General features: G+C 37.9%; 2 protein-coding genes across 2 annotated transcripts; both read right to left on the bottom strand.

Moving 5' to 3' along the window:
* Positions 1-908: 908 nt before the first annotated feature.
* Positions 909-12,155, bottom strand: vps26a (VPS26, retromer complex component A). Its single transcript, XM_042500162.1, has 9 exons — positions 12,094-12,155; positions 10,018-10,167; positions 9,456-9,531; positions 8,833-8,989; positions 7,618-7,782; positions 6,835-6,941; positions 6,534-6,635; positions 5,706-5,815; positions 909-4,538 (listed from the first exon to the last, which is right to left on the bottom strand). The coding sequence occupies exons 1-9, from the start codon at positions 12,094-12,096 to the stop codon at positions 4,422-4,424; spliced, it is 987 nt and encodes a 328-aa protein (XP_042356096.1). The 5' UTR covers positions 12,097-12,155; the 3' UTR covers positions 909-4,421.
* A 1,265-nt stretch (positions 12,156-13,420) lies between these two features.
* Positions 13,421-20,230, bottom strand: srgn (serglycin). Its single transcript, XM_042500285.1, is given in 5 exon segments — positions 13,421-14,294; positions 14,405-14,649; positions 17,918-18,033; positions 18,035-18,060; positions 20,073-20,230. Coding segments are annotated over 5 exon segments (555 nt in total). The 5' UTR covers positions 20,128-20,230; the 3' UTR covers positions 13,421-14,181.
* Positions 20,231-20,778: the final 548 nt, after the last annotated feature.

Genomic DNA, 20,778 nt, shown 5'->3' on the forward strand with positions numbered 1-20,778 from the left:
CCTTGTGGTTCCAAATATTAACACGATTCAGACTTGTAGGCCTATTTATGAGCAGTAAATTAGATTAATTAATAGAAAGCCATGACTCAAGACAAAAGTTGCAGTATGATTTTTTTAATCACTTATCAGCATTTGAGTTGTGACAATAATCAATGAAATGTTTCATCAGCTGTATTTGAAGAAATAACTAGAATATTAACGAGCAAATAAAGTATTTCTAAAACCTCTCATAGGCCTGAAAATTCCTCAGATGGTCATTCTAGAAATACTGAAAAAGCCATACCTAGATTAATGTAAATGATCTTCTTGAATGTGTGACTTAAAAACTCTGTTAAAGGCTGTGGGTATTTACAGTGGTGTAGTGGTAGTTAATGGGTTGGGTGTACTACTTGGTAGATGGGCATAGTTTACCAAACAGGCAGTATGCTCTCCTATATGTTTCTTTGGCCTTTTGGCTGATAGGTGGTTATTCTATACCACTGGGTGTTTTTCCACACGGATGTTAAGTTGGATACATTAATTATTATTATTATTACTTCTTCCAATAACATTTTTTTTATTTGCTGGAGGTTAACAAATAACAACAAAGACTAAAGTTTACTGTTCTGAAAAAAACCCTGTTTTATTTGCCTTGCTCTCAGACTTGCGGCAAAATGCTCAATTTCTAATTGCAGATTCATCCACATCCTTTTAATGCCATCCAACTTAAATCATGTTTCCAGGATAATTAAATGCTTGCATGTGCTTCAGCCCATAACCTTTGTCTTAATCATTTACCCCGATACGACTCATGAGAGGGAGAAGGCTCACTCTTCAGCTACTTCCATCATAGCTGTTAATAATAGAGACCTGACCTGGACTTTTATAACTATATGTTATTTTAAAGAGAGAGTGTTGTTCCAAAGATATTCTGTATAAATTTGCTTTATTCACGATTCATTTTGGCTATATATTTGGGTTTGGTGTATATACACATATTTTCATACACACGCACATGTCAATGGCATGATTAGACATTGTGAAAATATAAACATGCAGTAGATAAGACAGGGGCAGAGAGTCTGGCATTTGCGTGTTTCTTCAGTACCTTTGAAGGTATTTAAAGTACACCAAACAAACCCTGCCTGGACAGTGTTTAGAAAGACAGAAAATATGTCTGACAGGCAGAGAAAAATAAATTATACTGTTCCCCAAAAGAAAAAAAAACATATTGTAAAGGAACAAATAAATCTGAACTGTAGATGTGAGTGTTCAGAGGTTTATGAAATTAAACATATGACAGCATGACTTGCACACAAAAAAGACAAACAATTACCAAGCAAGTCCAATTAAAACAAGTAGTGATATATAAATGACAGTATTGTTTCCATTATAGACACAGGAGATCTCTGAGGTGAAGTTGTCCTTGAGTGATGTTTCGTTTCAGCTTCCATGCCCCTTTAAACAAAGTTAAGCATCGGAGGGGAAAGTGCAAAACTGGCCACAGATCAGAGCTTCAGGGCAAATTCAACGTACACAGAAGACTGGTAACATCACCAAACTGTGCATTTGTTAGTGTGTGTGTCTTAAAAGCAGGACCTAAACGGCCGGTCTGAACGTCACAGTGGAACATAGTTTACAGTATATTGACATGGCGTCCCCTCCAGCGCAGCAGACAAGAGCCATTTTTTTAACATTAGGATTCAGCTTACACCAAACCAACAGGCTCAAAAATGCTGAAAACTCTGAAAAACTGAATCTGAAAAATGGTTTCATTTTTCTGTTGAACTGTTGAAAATTTAAATAGAAACCGTAACGTATGTGGTGAAGACAGGACATGGATTTCCAGGTACAAGTAGCTGGACAAATTCCTCGACTTTCAACCATTTTTTTTAAAACTATGTCTTACATCATCTGATGTGTGAGTTAGCAGATAGAGGAATTCAAGGGTTCATTTCACCTAAATTAGAAATAAATATATTTTGTATTTTGCAATACAGATTGTCCAAGTTTTGGTATCTCTCTTTACAATTTCTTTCCTTGGGCTGTATTAAACCTTAAAATAACTCGAGGAGGACAAACAAACGGTGAGTATTCTTCAGGATTAGTCATAAATAAACAGCACTTTGAAGAGCAAACAAAAGGCCTCGTGCGAGAGAAACGTTTTGATTTAAGAAAAACTCGGTGAATCTCCACATCAGCTCGGAGGCAATCCTGTGGTAACCAGGGACCTCATGAACCCTCAATGATCATGGCATCAAATATTCATCTTAACAAGGAGGCTGAAATGTTGTCTTGAGCTCAGGATTCTTTAAGAAAAAGTTAAAATGAATATATGCTGCTTTGAGCTGCAATGATTAATTAAATAATTGTACACTTACTAAAAACTAATCGGCAACTATTTTGTCAGTTAAGTGTTTCATTCATTTTTTTAAAGATAAACTCCAGGACAACTTAAGGACTAACATTTTCTGGTTCTAGCTTCTTCAGTGTGAGCATCTGCTGCATTTATCATTTATCTATCTAAAATATTTTTGCATAAGTGATCAGAAAAAACAAGATATTTGCAGACCCCTGGCTGTAGGAATCTCTGATGGTCCTGCTGCACTTTTTTTCTGATATTTCATAGACTATATGATTAATCAATTAACCAAGAATGTGCAGCAATAATGAAATTAATCACTAATTGCAACTCCAAATGATTATTAAGTGACTATTTCGTGAAATAAATTACACTGAAATGACAATGTTGATCTTAAATCCAACACAAGTATTGTATGGAACTAAATGTGGACTGGAACTGGAAACAAGGTGCGTTCACACCAAAAGCAAGGTGAATTTTCACGCGGTGTGACCACATATAAAGTCAATGCAAAGTTGTGAATAGACTTGGACATGCGGTGGTGAAAAGAGCATTGGGAAAATGCAAAATACACATATGTGCCCATGCTGAAATGTTTTCAACTCACGCTAGAAACTGGCTTGATGCTTTGTTGTGAAAGCCTATCAGTGTTGAGATCTGGTTGAGATTTCCCTGATGTCGCCAGAATCCAAAACAGACGTATTGCTGCTGTCCGTGTGCACTCAGAGCTCTACGACTCAACGTCAGTACTGCACAAACAGAATTAAAGAAAGGTGAGCAAAGCCATAGGACCACATGTTTAGTTCTGAAAACATGCATTTGTTTCTTGTGGAAGCTATTTTGTTTTGTTGCCTCTCGGCAAAATGTTTTAAGTGATTTGAGTTGGACTTGTATAGTAAAAGGTAAAAAGCAGAAGGAAGGAAGCAGTAATGCAAAAAATAATGGTGGTGCCGTTTTGGGTCACACTGGTTCAGAGCACAGAGCCGCGCTGTGCACGTCACCCGATTCCAGCTATCAGTTCTAATTTAGTTCGAAGCAAGTAAATACTAACGTTCGCATTAGCTGCCTTCCGGTCTGTTAGCACAACCGTTAGCACAGTGAATACTCCGAAAACACTCCAGTCGCTATATTCAAACCAGTTTTGCTTTGGGTTTGGTGTGAACACACTTTAAGAGTGGAAAACGTTTTGTTTTTGCAAAACAGCAGTATTTTAAAAAAAGGAAATATAAAGATTAAACTGTTTAAGATGAACATTTGTTGCACTAAGCAGACATCTGCACAAAAGAAGCAATCCGAGGACTGTTGCAACATACTTAATGACATCTGCGACACTCTTGACTTCCCAGCCAGATGAATGAACGAGAGCACAGTGGTATTATTGTAGCTTAAACTCGGGCATTGTGAATAAACACAGAGCGTATGTGTTGACTCATAGCTTAGCCTCTCTCATGTCCTTCATTCAGGCTGATCCCCACACGTGTTGAATACTTTAAATCACAGACTAGTCCATCCAGATAAAATTTGTTGGGGTGTCAGAGGGAGGACACCAGAGAAATTCCAGGATAAGTGCTCTCAAAATACGTGGACAAAATGAACTCCTGTAGTGGAGGAAAGGGATAAACTCATGTGGTGGTTGTCTGTAGCCATCTCTTCTTTTCCATCTTTGCTCCTGTTTTATTTTGCATTCAGCAAACTGAGACTGTATGGCTTCACTGGTGTGTGCTTGTGTGTGTGTTTTCAGCCTGAGACGCCAAGATCAAACAGGCTGCCTCACTGTTTCTTGCTTGGGTCGGTTTGATTTGCGCTCTTGCCTTGACATTTAGCTTTCAGCCTTCTTGGATTGTATGCTTGTGCGTCTGTATGCGAGTGTGTGTCAGTTCTGGCGGGGAGAGAGTGAAGGTGGTCAGCCAGCTCACGTCTGAAGCTGCGGAGTGGTGATGGGGATGTCTGGTATGTTATGTGTATTCATGTATACGTTTCTCAGTCCAGGGAAATCGTGGGGCAGCCCTCACACCTCTGGCTGTTCAGCAGTGAAGAGTTGGTGTGTATCTGTGTGTATTTTCAGTTCATGGCATCGCCCTCACATTTCTGGCTGCTCGGCGTTAACTGGCTGGGTTCGGGGCTCAGGCGACTCGTAGCGCTGATGGAAGTTTCTTTTCCTCATCTTCTCTGGAGCTTTTCTCCACAAAACAATCTCCTAAACACAGAGGAAGAAGAATGAATGAAAACTCAAATAAATCTCAATTTAAACTGTAGTGGCAGTGTTAACATTCAGTGTTTCTCATTGTATCTCACAAATACGTCACACCTGAAAACCAATATGTTAGCAATACCAGTTCTAACCAGGTTAGTTAGCTGTGAGATTGTGACAGTTCAACAGCTTGGCGGCGGATAGTAGTCACTGTTGTGTTAGTTTGAGACTGGAGACAGTCCTTCAGCTGCGTCAAACAGCAGCAATCAGCTGTTGTTACCCCCAGTCCTGTCAACCCCCCACTATCACAAATAGATTCATAATATTTGGGAAATACTGAATGATCGTGACTCAGAATCTGAGGTAGCATTGCAACTATTTTTGCGATTTTTACCTGCTCCCACAACTTTGTCAAAAAGAACGCTTAAAAATACAGCAAAATACATTGCAATTAAAGAAAAAAAAAAAAAAAAATTTGCCATGAGATCAGGCATTTCCGGCCGCAACGATCGCAATAAGAGCCAGCGAAATCCTGGAAGGACTAGTTTATATCCATGTTTGCTTGGTAGCAAACTTCTTCACTGCCTTTCCTGGCCATTGTTATGCTTCTTGGGGCATTGAGGCCAACAGCTGTTGGTCAGCAAGAAACCAACAACAGGATGTGAACTGAGCCATCCTCAAAGTATCAAAAAAGGAGACCTGTTTGTAAAAACACTGCTACTATAGCTCTACTATTGGTCAAAAACTCCACAGGACACCTTTAATGCATTACAGTTTATCAACAATAAATAGATCAAATTTGTAGTCACCTTGACACAGACAGACACGTTTGGAGTCAAGAACTAAGAAATAAGGATATTCATGTTACAAAGAATAAAATATACAAAGCAGCCATGGAGAGAACATGTGTCTGTGCAGGGAAGATCCATCCAAATATAATTTCACGCACACAATTTGCTGACTTATGAAATAATAACATGTCTTTATAAGCAATGTGATCTCATGCACACAGTGTTTTCTCTTGAGTCCAATCAACAGCTTTAATGGAAACTTTACTGTCAGTAGACACAACTTGGATAACAGTCATTTTCACGTGTGTCAGCGTTCGGGAGAAATAGTTGCTGATATCAGCCAACTGTTGTAGAATTGCTGTGCATGAAAGTGTGTTATTACCTGTTGTTTAAAGTATCTTCTGTCCTCCTCATCCACCAGCACCAGATTAAGGAAGTAGCGTACAGAAAACTTCTTGTTGACATCCCTCATGGTGGGTGTCAGGTCGTATCCTGTATGGAAACAGAAGATATTATGGCTAGTACGGCTTGGGCGGTATCTTTTTTTTCATTCCTTCCAGGAATTGCAGGGGGGTATACAGTATATGACAGTATTAGTGTGCGGAGCTAACAATACACGAGGCACGCAGTTTTCATTAAAAATATACAGTGACAGTGGTCTTTTTATTATTATATTGACTCTATACCACCTTTTACAACAGTTTCAATGTCTTTCTCTGTAACAGACGTGAGGAAATAAAAATGTATCTGTTTTACTCAACCTGTACTGTTTCTGTTTCAAAATAAAAGCCTTCTGACACTGTTTCTCTCAACAAAATCCCTTCATTTGTTGACACATGGTATTTTACTGCTATACATTTGCAGGGCTGTGTCGTTGATAATGCAGTACCTTGCAGGGCTTCATAAATGAGTGGAGTATGTGCTTTTAAATTGCGGAAAAACAGAAGTTTTAACAGTAGGCAGCACTCTGGCCTGGGCGTAACCTCCAGGGTATGTGATGCGCACTGCATGCAAAACATCATCAATACAGCCTCTCCAGTATGAAGTTTATAGAAAGATGAGGAAAATTACACTGTCAGGAATCCTAAATACCCTGGTGGTACCAACCATGCATATCCGTCACTCAATTTTCAAGTAAACAATATGTTTATCTAAATGTCCTAATAACAGGTAAAACGACACCCTGAGGTGAGGAGTGGAGAAAACTTACCTGCAAGGAACAGTCTGATGGGGATTGATTCTCCTTTAACGGGAGCGCCATCCATGATTTCATACTTTGCAACAGTCTCTGTCTCTGTGGTCGTACTGGGACCTAAAAAAGAGGTCAAAATTACATTGAGTGACAGATTAAGTAAAGTGGAGCGGAGATAGCACGAGCTTCTGCTCTTATTGTGACTGAATCAGGTTGCAGAGGGGTAAAGCAACTACAGCGTTTAGCAGGTAGCACATGCTCCTGTTGCATTAGTTTCTATCATCCATTTGTTTTTCACATGGCTACGCTGGATTCTTACCTATGCCCGTTATCTCCTTCTTGATGAGCTGTAGCTCCATGTGTTGGATCTTGATCCTGACCAGCAGGAAGTAGATCTTCCCGACAATCACATCCTTAAGGTGGTATCTATCAAAGAGACACGTCAAGAGAAGCTGCTCAGACTGATTTAAGGCCACAGGGGTGTACTATAAGATTAGTGGGTTAGCAAGTATGTTGGGTCTAAAGTCAGTATTTTCTATGAGTTACCAAGGTGTCATGCTGCACGACCTGGTGGGACCAGTTCAAGTACATTATGTTGGATTGAAATCGGGTAAAAGCGCCTTTCACTCATCAGTTCCTTTGGAAATGGGTCACTGTATAGTCAATGTGTGAGAGCTACAGATACACTATCCATCCAAACTAATTTATTATAATGCTTTTTTTTTTTTGCTATTGGAACCTACAGTTTATCAGCGATACAGAGAATCTGAGTGAGAATACTGTTTTACTGTATCTGCAAGGTTATTCTTGTTCTCACTGAACTACTCAATTGTGTATGAAGTATTTTCTGGCAATGTGCCCATACTAGCTAGAAAAAGGAGCCTTCTACAATACCAGAGGTAGCACACTGTACATTAATAATTCACTATATCATTAATCAGGATGACATTTATTTGCATATTAAATGCTGTAAAATTCCTTCAATCCATACCTTAATGTTACCACTTTGAATTGTGCATTTATGCTTGGTCCTAATTTGCTGCTGATTTGCTGAGTAAGCAATAAAGATCTAAAAAAAAAAGGTAAAGGATCTTAATCTTACTTGGATTTATTGTATTCAAACTCGATGTGCAGACAGTCCTCTATGCCGACCTCCATCTTGATTGAGTTGTTGACATCTGGGTAGGTGGCTAACTGGTGGACAATCAGCTCGTACTCCTTCACTAAGTCAGACAGACGACGAACTATTGTCACCCTGAGAAAGTACCTGTGAGAAAACACACCAGAAAACGCAAGCTTTACGAGTCAGAGCACAGCAATGCAGAGTATGCTGTCATCCAGCGATAAATTCCCCACTGTGTCCATCTGTCACAGCCATTAAAAAATGGGTTAGCAAGTCGCTTCTTTCTCCATTTTGAGGAGTAAGTGCAATTTCCATGTACTGCTCATTACAATTTTGTCAGATTCAGGGTGTTTCCTAATATTGACATAGGGCTGCAACTAAAAATTACCACTAGATCATATCACTATGATTATAGAGGATACAAAACGACAATTAAGTTTTCATAAGTTAAAGTCATATTGATCATGCTGTTTGACAAACACCCCAAAAAAACATTTGGCGGATAACCAATACCAATATTGACATATCCACTTTTTTTCCCCATCTAATTTTAGTGATGACAAAGATGATGAAGACATAAAATAAAATGGTTTTCACTCTATGCAATATTAATTTATTGTGCAAAATAACAAAAAATACTTAAACTTAGAGTTGATGTTTTGTACGTTTACTCAGTCAATTTAAAAGAAATATTGGTTTGTCATATCGGCAGAAATCAGCATGTTGTCCGATTCTGATATTTCATTTTAAATTATCATGCATCAATAGTCGCGATCCAAAATAAGTCATGGACCTATATTATTGGGTCGCAAATTGGCAAAATTAAATGTATAACAATGCCATTTCCTTATTAAAATAAAAAAAGACAATCCTTTTTGCTTTCCGTTTATATTTATGGTTTGTTGGTTTTTATATATGTAGTGTCATGGCATTTTTATTTATTTGGGCCCCAGGGAGACAGCTAATTTCTCTTTTGGGTCTTGAGCTGAAAAAGTTTGGGAACCCCTGCTGTAAGGAAATTCTCTTTTCCCCCTCCAGTAGGTTAACAGCGCAAGAAAAGAGGAAAGACACTCTCTGTCCATCTAAAACATCAGGTGGGACTAAAACACATAGATGTCATACATTCATCCCGTGTGATTAATATGATAACAGAAACCACATTTTGCCTTATGTCAAACTGTGTAATAAATATACCTTAGCCTGACATTTGCTCCAGTATAGGACTCATAGGGCTTCTCCACCTGCATGAACTCAAAGTCGTAGCTCCTGTTCTGGGTGAGTTCTCCAGGCAGAGCCAACTCCTTCACCAAGTCCACAAACTCGTGAGTGTTGCTCTTATCGGAGAATAGCTCTGAAACACAACAGAGAGGATTTAGAGTGTTGGTGTATAATTCAGGACAAATAAAACACAGTAAAAAATCTTTCTAGTTTAGATTGTACACCTTTTACAACACACTGCCTTCGTCACCCTCCTCCTCCTGAAAATACAGCTCCACTGTGGCAGGCTGCACATGACGACCACATGCTCTGTTAAACCTTTTAGGCACATGAGAAAGCCAGCAGCCTACTGTTGACAAGTACTTTGCCAGCTATAAAGCCATGCACTCAATGTCAAATTTTTCAAAGAGTTCATTGCATGAAGCAAATTAGAGGTTAAAATGTAAACAAAATATATCCATCAACACAATCCTACTAACACGGGAGCGACAATAGAGTTGGATAAGCTCATCATAAACATTAACAACAATTAACTAACAGTGTGCACCTCTTGCAAAGACAGTACCACAGAGAGATAGCAGAGCTCCAATCACGCTCACCTATTTGTCCAACAAACTCGATGCGGATGCCCTGATGCTCCAGTCGCTTTCCTCCCTGCTTCACATTTAGATTCACCTTGAAAGGAAATATTTGATGAGATTAAGTATCACATGAACCAAAAAAAACTGTTCACAATGATAGTTGACAGTATTACCAATTTGTTAGAGTGCATCTACAATATCCTTTCTCTATTGAAAATAAAATCAAGAAAAGAGCCATCCCCTGTTACTACATATTTATTGAATCATCCAATATTACTTAATAAAGCTGATGTATCAGCTGATACATTCGTGGATCCTAAACATAGACGCTTCATTCCCTCCAGAAGTCAGAGCAAATCTTGCACACACATCAAAAGAACATTATTTCCCAGTGGGCTCAGTTAAACAGAGGATCCCAGAATAGACTGTAGTATGGCAGAGAGGTCCATTATCTGCTGTGCTGTCAGCTAATAAATAAAATTACAGCAAATTTAAATTAGGCTTCATGTGTGTCAGACCGCCTTACTTAACCTTACAGAGCTCTGCATACCACCTTATAAATCATGTAAACTCAGTTTACCTTGCCAGACACAGACTCTCCATCGTAGAACAGGTAGTGTTTCTCCACTTTCCCGTCTTCTGTCTTCAGCTCGGCTGTCTTTCTGTTTTCTGCATCGTTCAGCAGCACGTCTATCTCACACACTGGCCCGAACAAACCTCCTAGGAAACTCTGAAAACACAAAACAGTGCATTACTGATGGAAAGAGACCATTTAAAAAATGCAAAACTTAAAGTTGACAAACTGGTTTGTAAGAATAACACGTTGACTAAGTTTTTATTCAAAGTAAATTAGAAGGTACACATTTTTTAAGCAAAATGACGGTTTACATCTGGTTTTGTTTTTTTAAATCTTCAAGTATAATCTTTGCTGATATGCTGCAAGAAACGAATCAAAATAGGTCTGGAATAACAGACAAATAAACAATGCAACAACAAATACAGATTCAATTTAGAACAAAGACAGGAACATCTATAATCACCATGACATTTGGCCAACTTGATCTGAGTATTGAGTGAGAAATATTATACGCACATCATGTAGGTGCAAGGCTATCTTAAAACAGCGTACAGCATTTAAACTTTTCAAACATTCAAGTCAAAAAGTCTGAAACGTTGAAAAGCGTTTAGACTTGACTAACATTTTGACCTGTATTAGATCCAGGTAGCATCGAAACATTGTCTTCATTAAACTTGCGTGGCATGGACTAAATGTCAAGGTGTAACTTTAAATGTGACAGGACTGGAGCAGCATTTTAGTTTAGAGTTTAACACACACCCTTTGGACTGCTGTCTGCAACAACCACAAACGCCACTACAGCTGCTAAGAAAACATTTAAAGAGTGTAAATGTGTGTACATGTATGGCCCTGATGGGTGTGCTTTGTAAACAATCACAGTAGTAGTAAGTAGTAAGCACATAACTCTTCCACAGCTACTCCCTGTCTGTTATTTCTGCACAAACTCAACCACTTATTACTGGATGCACACCCATATTATTTAACTCTGAGCTGGCACAATGTCACAAACACATGCTTCAGCATGCTGCAAATCTGGAGGGATCAGCCCCAATCATCAAGATATCAGGGGAGACCAATCACTGCCTGGGCACTAGTGCTATGCTTCTGATCGATACTATCCAGTAATAATAATAATAATAATAAACTTTATTTGTATAGCACCTTTCATACAAGAAATGCAGCCCAATGTGCTTTACAACTGAACAATTGCATGCACCAAGTGTTTCACATGAAAAGACATAATAAAACATAGATAAAACCCAACTGATAATACTAGCAAAAGTAAGATACAAATAAGTATAAAAACAGAACGCACAGAATGCTTTACAGAAGAGGGAAAATAAACCCCACGGAGCTAATATTAATAAAAAATAAGCTAAAAATAGTGTATAAAATGCACTTAATTAAGGAAAATGCAACATTTTAAAGAGGTGCAGTTGTGCGCAAGTGCGAAGCAAAATAAATAAAAACATAAATAAAAATTACTTGATTCATATGTAATACAGGAGAATCCCAGCAGAAACTCCTAAATCAACTTAACATGTTACACAAGAACAGTGCACCAGAGTCAGAGTTACACCCTCCTATTGCGCTTAACTAAATCAATAGCCCATCGACGCTTTTCCTATTAGAATATCCTTTAAACATTAAAATCATTACGTAAATTCAAGAGTCGCTGCTGTAAGTCAACACAAATGTTAAACTCCACATTACATCCCGCTAACTAACCTGCAATGTTAGCTAACACTAACCTTTCTCTTACCCCTCAAACTGCTATAGTCACCTAACACAAACAAGCTAAAATGAACCAACTTCACATATTTACCGACACTTGTAGTAGCTGTCATTATTAACAAAGCTGCTGGGCCGTTAGCTCGCCAAAACATCACTGAGAGAGCTGAGGCGGCCTCGGACTGATGCTAACTCGACCAGCCCAGCTAGCTTTCCTGCCAGGTTTAAAAATCAAACAGCTGTTGTCAAGTCAAACTGGGGGTCCGTGTAAATGCTGGGGTTTTATGAATATATACCGCAGTTCATCTCAGTGTAGTCCCAGCAGCTGACGGTTGTTTTTACACTCACCATCTCGGCCGTGTAGACAGTTGAAGCTAACAGCTAGCCCCGCTCCGTGCAGCCTGTCTGTCTGGTCTGAACCAGGAGGTAGTACCAGGGCTCACCGTCATGTGACCCGGGTCATGTGGCTGTTTTCGGCGGGGAGGGGGCAAAACTCCCGAGGGATACAGTTATGGACACTGTCACAGATTTAAAATACAGGGCACACTTAACATTGTTTTGGGAAAATGTGGTGTTTTCCTCAATTATCCAAGAATAGAAGACAAAACAGTTTTGTTTTGGCAATTTTGGTCAGGATTTTAATATTCTAATATTGTCGCTTCTCTGAATGATATGTAAGATTATATGAAAGTTCTCACTGATTCTAATCACAAAAAAGTTATCAAGACACTTCACATGCATTTCTTACAATAGCACATTTTGTTTAATGGGATACCCCCTGGCCTTTTGTTATTGTTTTATTGGAAGGCTATATGCTAAACAGGGTTTTTTTATGGTTACACCTTGTTGTGTAATAAAGAATGAAAAAAAAACTAACAACAAGCAAAAAAAGAAAGAAAGAAAAAACAGGGCACACACAACGTTAGGGATATTATTTGTTGTTACCATATTCCAGCAAACAGCAAAATTGTTTTCTTTTATTCCCCAGCAGAAATTCTCGAAATCTCTGCCTATTTTTTTTTTTTTTATCTTTTCTCTTTGAACTGAAGAATTTAATTCCCTCATTAATATTCCTTGACCCATATTGTACATAAATCAATTGGAATTAAACTGAAACTTTAAATAGTGGTTTGCATCATGTGGTCATGCTTGAAAATAGCTTTCCACAAACTATTCTGTTTGGTGCTTTAATTGTAGGCCTATTGTTTACTCAGAAAATACATGTTGTAGTTCAGTTTTGTTGGCTTTGTGTTGCTGTTGTCCTCAATGTTGTTGTTATCAATTCCTCTTTTTTTTTAAAAAAAAAAAAAGAAAAAATACGAAGCAATAACATGTTGTATGAAGCACACTCCAAAGTCAAAGCATTTATGATAAGTAAAGCTTTATACATATATTCTATTTCTGTCTTTAAAAGAGTCAATTTATAAAGTCAATTTAATTTAAATGTTAATGCTAAATAAATCAATAAAAATCAGCCTTTTTTTCCTAGGAAATGACACAGACATAAATCATCCAAAAAGCATCTCTCATTTCTTCAGTGAGTATAAGGCTGGAACAGGAAACATCTAACTCATTAAAACCCTTTTCACCCAAATGTAAGATTTGTAAACTACCCAGCCGATTGCAAAAATATAATGAACACTTAACAGGACGGATAAAATCTACTGAATACCGCTGTTTTAAACCTTTTATTGTATTCCAAATGCAAATTAGGCAGCGCAGAGCATGTTGAAATGCATGCATGTGCACAATACATATTTTGATATAATGTTGAAGCTCACAGTGGTTAAGATCGCATGAATCCATTCCTGAGGGGTTTGCAAGGTTCTCTTGTTCAACTTTGCAGACCAGAGGTTCCCAAATATTGTTGCATATCTCTATTTGGTAAGTGTAAAGTGTCAAAACATTTGAGACAAAGGGATCAAATAATATAAATAAGTCTTTGTTTTAATGTGTGTTAAAGGCATGCACACCTCATTGCTATTTTTTTAAGGCTGGAACCACAGCTATAGAGAGTGAGCAATACAAGGACAGAGGCGTCATCTTATTGCACAGATTATACAATTATTTGAAAGCATATTTCAAATTTTATAGTAAAAAAGCAGTCCAACTTACATATCTTTTTCACAAGAAAGCATAGATAGGGCCCACTGCCACCTTAAACTTAAGTGTGTATAAGTCTCATTTATGCAGACCATTTGTTTACTTTGGCAGCTACTTTTTACATTGTTTACGGTTTATTTGCCCCTGAAAAGAGTAACCCCCACCAAAAGCACTGAGAATATAAAATATATCTGGCCTTTGTCAATCTCTGAGAAACCATGTTTTACACCACCAGGGGGAGGTGCAATATTTGTTTTACTGTTTTATTTGACAAGGTTGAAATGAAACAGATGTGAGCCTTGTGCATGTGTCTTAGACGGGGTGAGTGTACTCCTACAGCTGCAGGAGGAGGTCTTCTCTCAGCTCCTGTTCTGCTGGTTTCGCCTCACCAACCAGAGACTTGCTGGGGAACAATCTCCTCAGACTCATGCCGCTCTGCTTCCCATCTATAATCAGAAAAACAAATCAGATCAGATCAGACATGATGCAGAAAGAAGGATAACCTTAAAAACTGTTGAAGTCATGCAACTCTGGACCGTCTTTCGAAAAAAATTACCATTGTATAACTTCATGTCTGACTCGCCGGAGCCGGTCTCACCCTCAGCTGCAGAGCCTTCATAACCTCCAGAACTCTCCTCAGTCTCCACAGGTGACTTCCACCCTGCACTTGTGAGTGGCGTTTCCTCCTCTTCCATCTCATCACCTTCCTCCTCCCATAGTGGACTCTCACCCTCTTCCTCCTCCACCTCATCTACTTCCTCCTCCCTGGGCGGACTCTCTCCCTCCTCAGGCTCTGCCTCTCTGGAAACAGAAAGAGAGTCAGACATTGAAAGATGTTGCTGGAGTTTGGCAGGTCATAGCTGTCTGTTTAAGAAGGCTATGCAGCTTTATCAGGAAATAACAAAATGTTCATGTTACCTCATCCCCAGTGATCTTATCACTGCATAGTAAACAGCAACAGAGTAACACAACTTCACACAGAAACATTAGACACTCATCCTAAACTTGAACTCATCAAGCGTTCTGGATTTCAGCTTTTAAGATCCCTAGCAGACATATTAAAAGAAACAAGCAATTTGTCTGTGACGTTTTTTCTCCATAAAAAGAAAAAAAGCAAATCTTAAGAGCACATTTACTCATTTTCTTTCATTTAATAACCATCTATGCAAATATTTTTTATTTCAGTGATTTAACTTTTATGACATAACACTGAAATTTTTAGACAAAGTGATTAATCAAGTGAATAATTATTAGTTGCAGTCCTACTGCATATATAACATTCTGCATAGTAACAGTAACAACAACACATTTTTAAGTGAATGGGGGCTTTAACCATTTGAAACCTTGGCAAATTGGTTGGGTTTCTTAAAAAAAAAAAAAACATAGGTAGAAAGTGATAAACCCAAAAATGAGTAAGAAATTAGTCAAAATAAATTACAAAAAAATTACCTGAAAATAATCAAGAAAAAAAGGAAAGTAAAAAACAAACAAGAAAGTGACCCTCCAAATTTGCCAAACACTAAAAATATATATATGATCATTTTTGTAACACTAATCTAGATATATATTTTTAATAATTATTAATATATTTTTTCTGGACATCCACTATCCACTCTGTTGTAAATTTTCTCTATTTGAATATATTGAGAGAGCTCAAAGCTTCTCTCAACTGCTGCTGTACACCTTCTCCAGAAACAACCAGAGAGGGTGCATCTATTATTTTTGCATCTATAATTATGTCAATTTTCTCAGATTTCCATTCTCCTTGAGCAGAGCAGTTAATTCGCATTGCCACAAGCCCTACTCCTCATGCTCATGTCTTTTCTCACATCTAACCCTGATTGTTTCTGTCACCTTTACTCTGTTTGGACAGCTAGCCTCTCATGTAGAAGCAGCATTAACTTAACCTGACTTAAACTGACTAAATTATTAATCATATGCTGTTTTGTAGACAGACCTCCTTTCAAGAATTGTTTAAATAAGTCAAAGTGAAGGAAAAAAAAAAGGGATCTCTTTTAATCTGGTACTTTTCACACATGGGTATCAGACTACTGAGGCATATACGCAGTCACAAAACAATAGACCAGAAGTAGCAGCCCACCAGGCGTCACAGCCCACTTCCTTTCAACACTTCCTTCTGACTTCCTGTTAGGGTGAGCAGCAAAAGGGAGGGCTGCTGCCTCAGCCCTTGCTGCTTTACGCAAGCTGAGATGATATAGGAGGCCAGATAAGACTCTGACTAACAACAAAAACAGTCCTTGAAAATAGCCTCCATTATAAAAGCTTTGCACTTACATTCGCTCTGTCTACAACCACCCTTTCCTTCAGTCATCTTCACGCTTTGCCTCTCTTTTTCTTTAAGTCTGCCCTGAAATGTAAAAGCTCAACAACCAAATCATCTTATTTTCAGTTGGACTTTAAAGCATTTTGTTGATCACACCTGGTAACAACATGTGATGGTAGAGGCTCAGAAGAGTAAAGTGTACTATTTGCTTTGGCGAATTGATGCTAAAGCAATTGTCTTTTCTGTGTCTCTTTGTACAAAACTGATCTAGAAAATATGCTTTAGAAAATGTGATATGAAGCAGTGCTCTATGACATGTTAAATTTCATTTTTCTGTGGAATTCTTGTAAGGTGTCTGTCATTTTAATGCAGGTGTCTGGGCATTTAATCAAAACACACTAACTGGTTTTAGCAACACTGTAGATGGTCTGAAGCTGGTAGTTGAAGTATGATTTGTGGTATTTATTTCTGAAAAGGTTTCCTGTTTTTAAAATATAAGGTCATAAACTGATAAGATCAGAGTTGGTTATTAAGAAGAACCCTAAAAGAGGAAACTGAACATTCAAACCAAGACTGTGATACAGACTTTCTCAGAAGTCATGTGCTAAACACACACACACACACACACACACACTCACACAAATACTTACAGACACACACATGCACTTGTTTAATGGCTCATTAATTTCAGAGGGTCACCGTTTTGAAGTTCAGGTTAAATTACATGGAACAATCTGGAGAGGGTGTAAATAAAAGGATGGGTTGAATTCCTTTGAGAAACTATTCAAAGCATGATTAATTCACAATTTACTACTCCCAGAAGAATTTGATTGTTTTGTTGTTTTGTTTTTAAATCAATAATTGAAACTGTGAAGAAGTTGGTTGGATGAAAGAACAGAGGCCAAAGGCAGTAGAAGACCTGTAGCAGATGACCTATAAGACACACTGTGCATAATAAAAAAAAAATGTTCAGATTGATTATTGTGATAGTCAGCTAAAACTCTTAAAAGTCAATCAAGAGCTTAAGAGTCATTAATTTAACAGCCCGTTCAACACAAACAAACACACACCAGCATTAGAGGAAATGTATTTAAATTTAGTTGATATTCATGACCAAATGTAATTTTGCATTATACTTTTTGCTCTTTAATGTGCATTAGAAACAATAAGGTTTTTCATTTTTCTGCTTTACACTCTTTCATGGCGTGTGCTTACCATAATCTTTCTTAAAATAGTCTGTTGGGAAAATAACCTTTCCGTGCAGAGAAAACAACAACATTTCTCCTCTTAAAAAGTATTGGAAAAGTGAAACAAAGCTGACAAAGACTACTGCTTTAAATTATGTGTACTCCTCTCCTACATCTGTCCTCTGTGACAATATGAAATAGACCATAAACTCTTTAAGCCTGTCTTTCTGCTGCCCTAACCTCCTGCTGCCTTCTCTCTGTCAGCCTTTGGCTTTCTTATCCCTCCACGTTGTCTTCTATTTTGGCTTTTCTTGGCCACCTACCTCACACTTAAACACACACACACACACACACACACACACACACACACACACACACACAACATGAATACACACAAAGATAGATGCACACACAGAGGGTTTTTTTTTTGCTGGAAATGTCATAACCAAGTGACAGACTCAATGCAGCATAGTATTTCCATATTGAAAGTCTGCATTCATTTGACAACAATATTGTTTTGTTTTTCCAGACTCATTTTAACATTGTGTGAACTCACTGCCCACACACACACTTGTTGCACACACACATGAATACTTACAGATACTGTGCAGTTGAAGCAAGCAGTTTGGCTGGGAGGTCTGGAGTCCATGCCATTTCTGGAGTTTTTTGAGTGATACAGTTGGCCTTGTCACCTTCTGGGTTACATTTCACAAAACTTATACACAGCAGTTCTTGGTGCTCCTAAAAAAAGAGAGAGAGATAGAGATATATTTTTTTCTCATGCAATATTTTTTGCAACATTTCACTTCAGTCACACTGCTCTTGGGCAACATCTGGTTGCTCATCTGGATCAGTTCAGTGTGACAATTAGGGTTTACTAGTTCCACGTTTGGAGTGTTTCAAAAAATTACAACATTATTCTGCAACATGGTGAGGGGACAGTTGGCTTAATGAGCTTCAGCACTGTTTATTCTCTTCAGTAATGTGTAAAATAGGAAGTAACATAATCATTCTGCAGCAAACTGATCATGGAGCTTATCTTTTGCTTAACAGTTCTTTTCCACAAATATCCAGTGTAAAGAAATTAGCTGATAGCTCTCACGTGTTTTCTTGCTGCAGGAGTCAATATAACTTTATAACATGAGCTGTCTTTGTAAGATAAAGTTCAAGTAAAATAAAATTCATGTTAACCATCTAGGATCTTGATTGTTTGATGGTTGATGTTGGGGATGTTATGAATATATATGTCAAAATGCATATTTCCTGGTTTGCCTTCACTATTGGGCTCTTGGTATTGTTCAAAACTTTTTTTAAAAAAAGCTTTATGGCTCTTGGAAAACTTTAAACACTGATGTATTTTAAAAATAATGTTTTCCCCCTTAATAGTCTGCACGAAATCTGTTCAAGATGATGATCTATCACCACCATCATCATATAAGCCATTTATATGACAGTGGTATCAATTCATAGGTTGTTTTTTGATGGCTGGTTTCCCGTGACACATAGCTGATACGACAGTCAGTCACTAAAAAAGGTAAAAACAGGCTCAGTGGTGATGAGAATCTGTTGAATAAGTTTAAGTTTAAATGTCAAGTATGCATGTTTTGTGACAACTACAATACAGTGAGGTTGCATTTCATAATTTCATTTTTAACCCTAATTGTACTAATGCAATTTAAATTAGGCTTCTGATTTTAATTATGCTTGTGGCTTGTAATTGGCAAAATACAATATGACAGAAAGAACAGTAGCAGGCCTTTTCATCTGATTTTTTCTTAAGTTTAATTACATCCTGCATTAATAGCATGTATTTCTTGGGAAATTAACTAAAAAAGAACCTCGCATATAAACAATATAGAAAAACAAATTTTGAAAGAGTGATACTCTGTATATCAAGGGATAATAAATACATAGTATATACTAGTATTACTACTACTGGTACTGATAATAATAATAATAATAATAATAATGACTTAATAAGGACACAAAAAGCTCCATGGCATTGGCTACTACATAAAAATAAACAATAGACAAACAGAAATAACAAGAACTACTCAACCGTTACTTATAATATCTATATAGGCTACTAGCTACATACTATTTTGTTTGTTTGTTTGTATTGTAAGTGTCCAATACAGCTCAGGGAAAACATAATATAGGCTTGTTATTATTTCATTCATCGGGGTTTCCTCAGTTTTCCTGTGACATAGTGAAACTCTAAAAAGCCCCCTTACAAGTACAGTGATCAACAAGCCATAACGAAAATCCACTCGGAAACTGAAACGCCTTTGCTCTTTCTTTTCTGATCTCACACATTTCAGACAGGGACTCCCACATATTTTCCCCACGAGAACCTCAAGGTGTTGTCTGTTGTTCCTCGTCACATAATGTACACATAAGGATGATTTTAGTCTTTAAAGTTGTGTTTTTCTGTCTGGCGCATCAGCTCAGGGGGAGGACAGAGAAACTTGACGTTGACATATGAGTCACAGACAATTACGGTAACCTCAATCTGCTGACATAGGGAGCCAAAGTGTGGCAAAGTTCCTAATTTTGCTCGTCAATCAAAGACCCCTGACGGCCCCCCAGACCTCAGTTTGGATCACTCACTGCTGTTTTACTAAGAGGAAAGCGCTTAAGCTGTCAGGATGTTGACTTGTTTCCACATCAACCTGTTCACATAAGGTTCACATGAAGTCTGTAAAATCCGTCACAAGAGTAAATAAGTATTTTGTCATAAATTATGGACTCACCCTTTCCGTTATGCAAGGCGAGGCAGGAGATAACGAGGAACAGAAACAGCTTCATCCTCAGCGTTGTCTTTCTTTAACGAAAACACCAAAAATCTATAAAAGCTCTCCTTCCCAAAATGCGCCTTCTCGTGCTCGTGTTGAAGATGAAGTGTAAACTGTGAAGTCAGACAGCCAAACTCCCCTGAAGGAGCTCAGCCCTCTGAGTGCGTCATTGTTTCCTGAAGTCTTCTGGTGCACAAAGTGGCTGAACATCCTCCGTGGAAACTTTTGCATTTAGCAGCCTCAAATATCAGATATCAGGTCGGAGTTTGCGAAACTACACGTTTGGACTGAGGAAATACCAGGAGATTCAATCTGTTTTTCTGATAATAACGACCGACAGGAAGCGACAATTTGTCTTAATTGGCTGCGGGCTCGTTTTGTAGTGAGATAAGAAAACGATACAATCTGCGAGAGCTTCTGCTTTTTACGTGAATTGATTTCAGTGCAACTGAATTTGTTCGTTTCAGCTCCCCTCGGTGCATGTGAAAAAAGCAATTTTATGCTCACTCTCTGTGTGTGCGTGTGTGTGTGAGAGAGAGAGAAGGTTGTTTATCACCCTTTAACTTTCTTTTTTTCGTGGTTCTACCCAGCTTAACTTTGCTGTCTTCTAGTTTCACAAGACTTAACAGAAACGAGAGAAATACAATAATTCAACATCAATGAA

This window comes from Plectropomus leopardus, chromosome 1, assembly GCF_008729295.1.
Source record: "Plectropomus leopardus isolate mb chromosome 1, YSFRI_Pleo_2.0, whole genome shotgun sequence".
NCBI lineage: Eukaryota > Metazoa > Chordata > Actinopteri > Perciformes > Serranidae > Plectropomus > Plectropomus leopardus.

Bases quoted from the DNA above. Each gene is read 5' to 3' on its own strand.
- vps26a (XM_042500162.1), bottom strand. The intron at 6,636-6,834 runs GTAAGAATCCAG...CCTCTTTTTTAG, and splicing joins GAAGGAGATAACGGGCATAG to GTCCCAGTACGACCACAGAG. The intron at 5,816-6,533 runs GTAAGTTTTCTC...GTTTCCATACAG, and splicing joins CATCAGACTGTTCCTTGCAG to GATACGACCTGACACCCACC.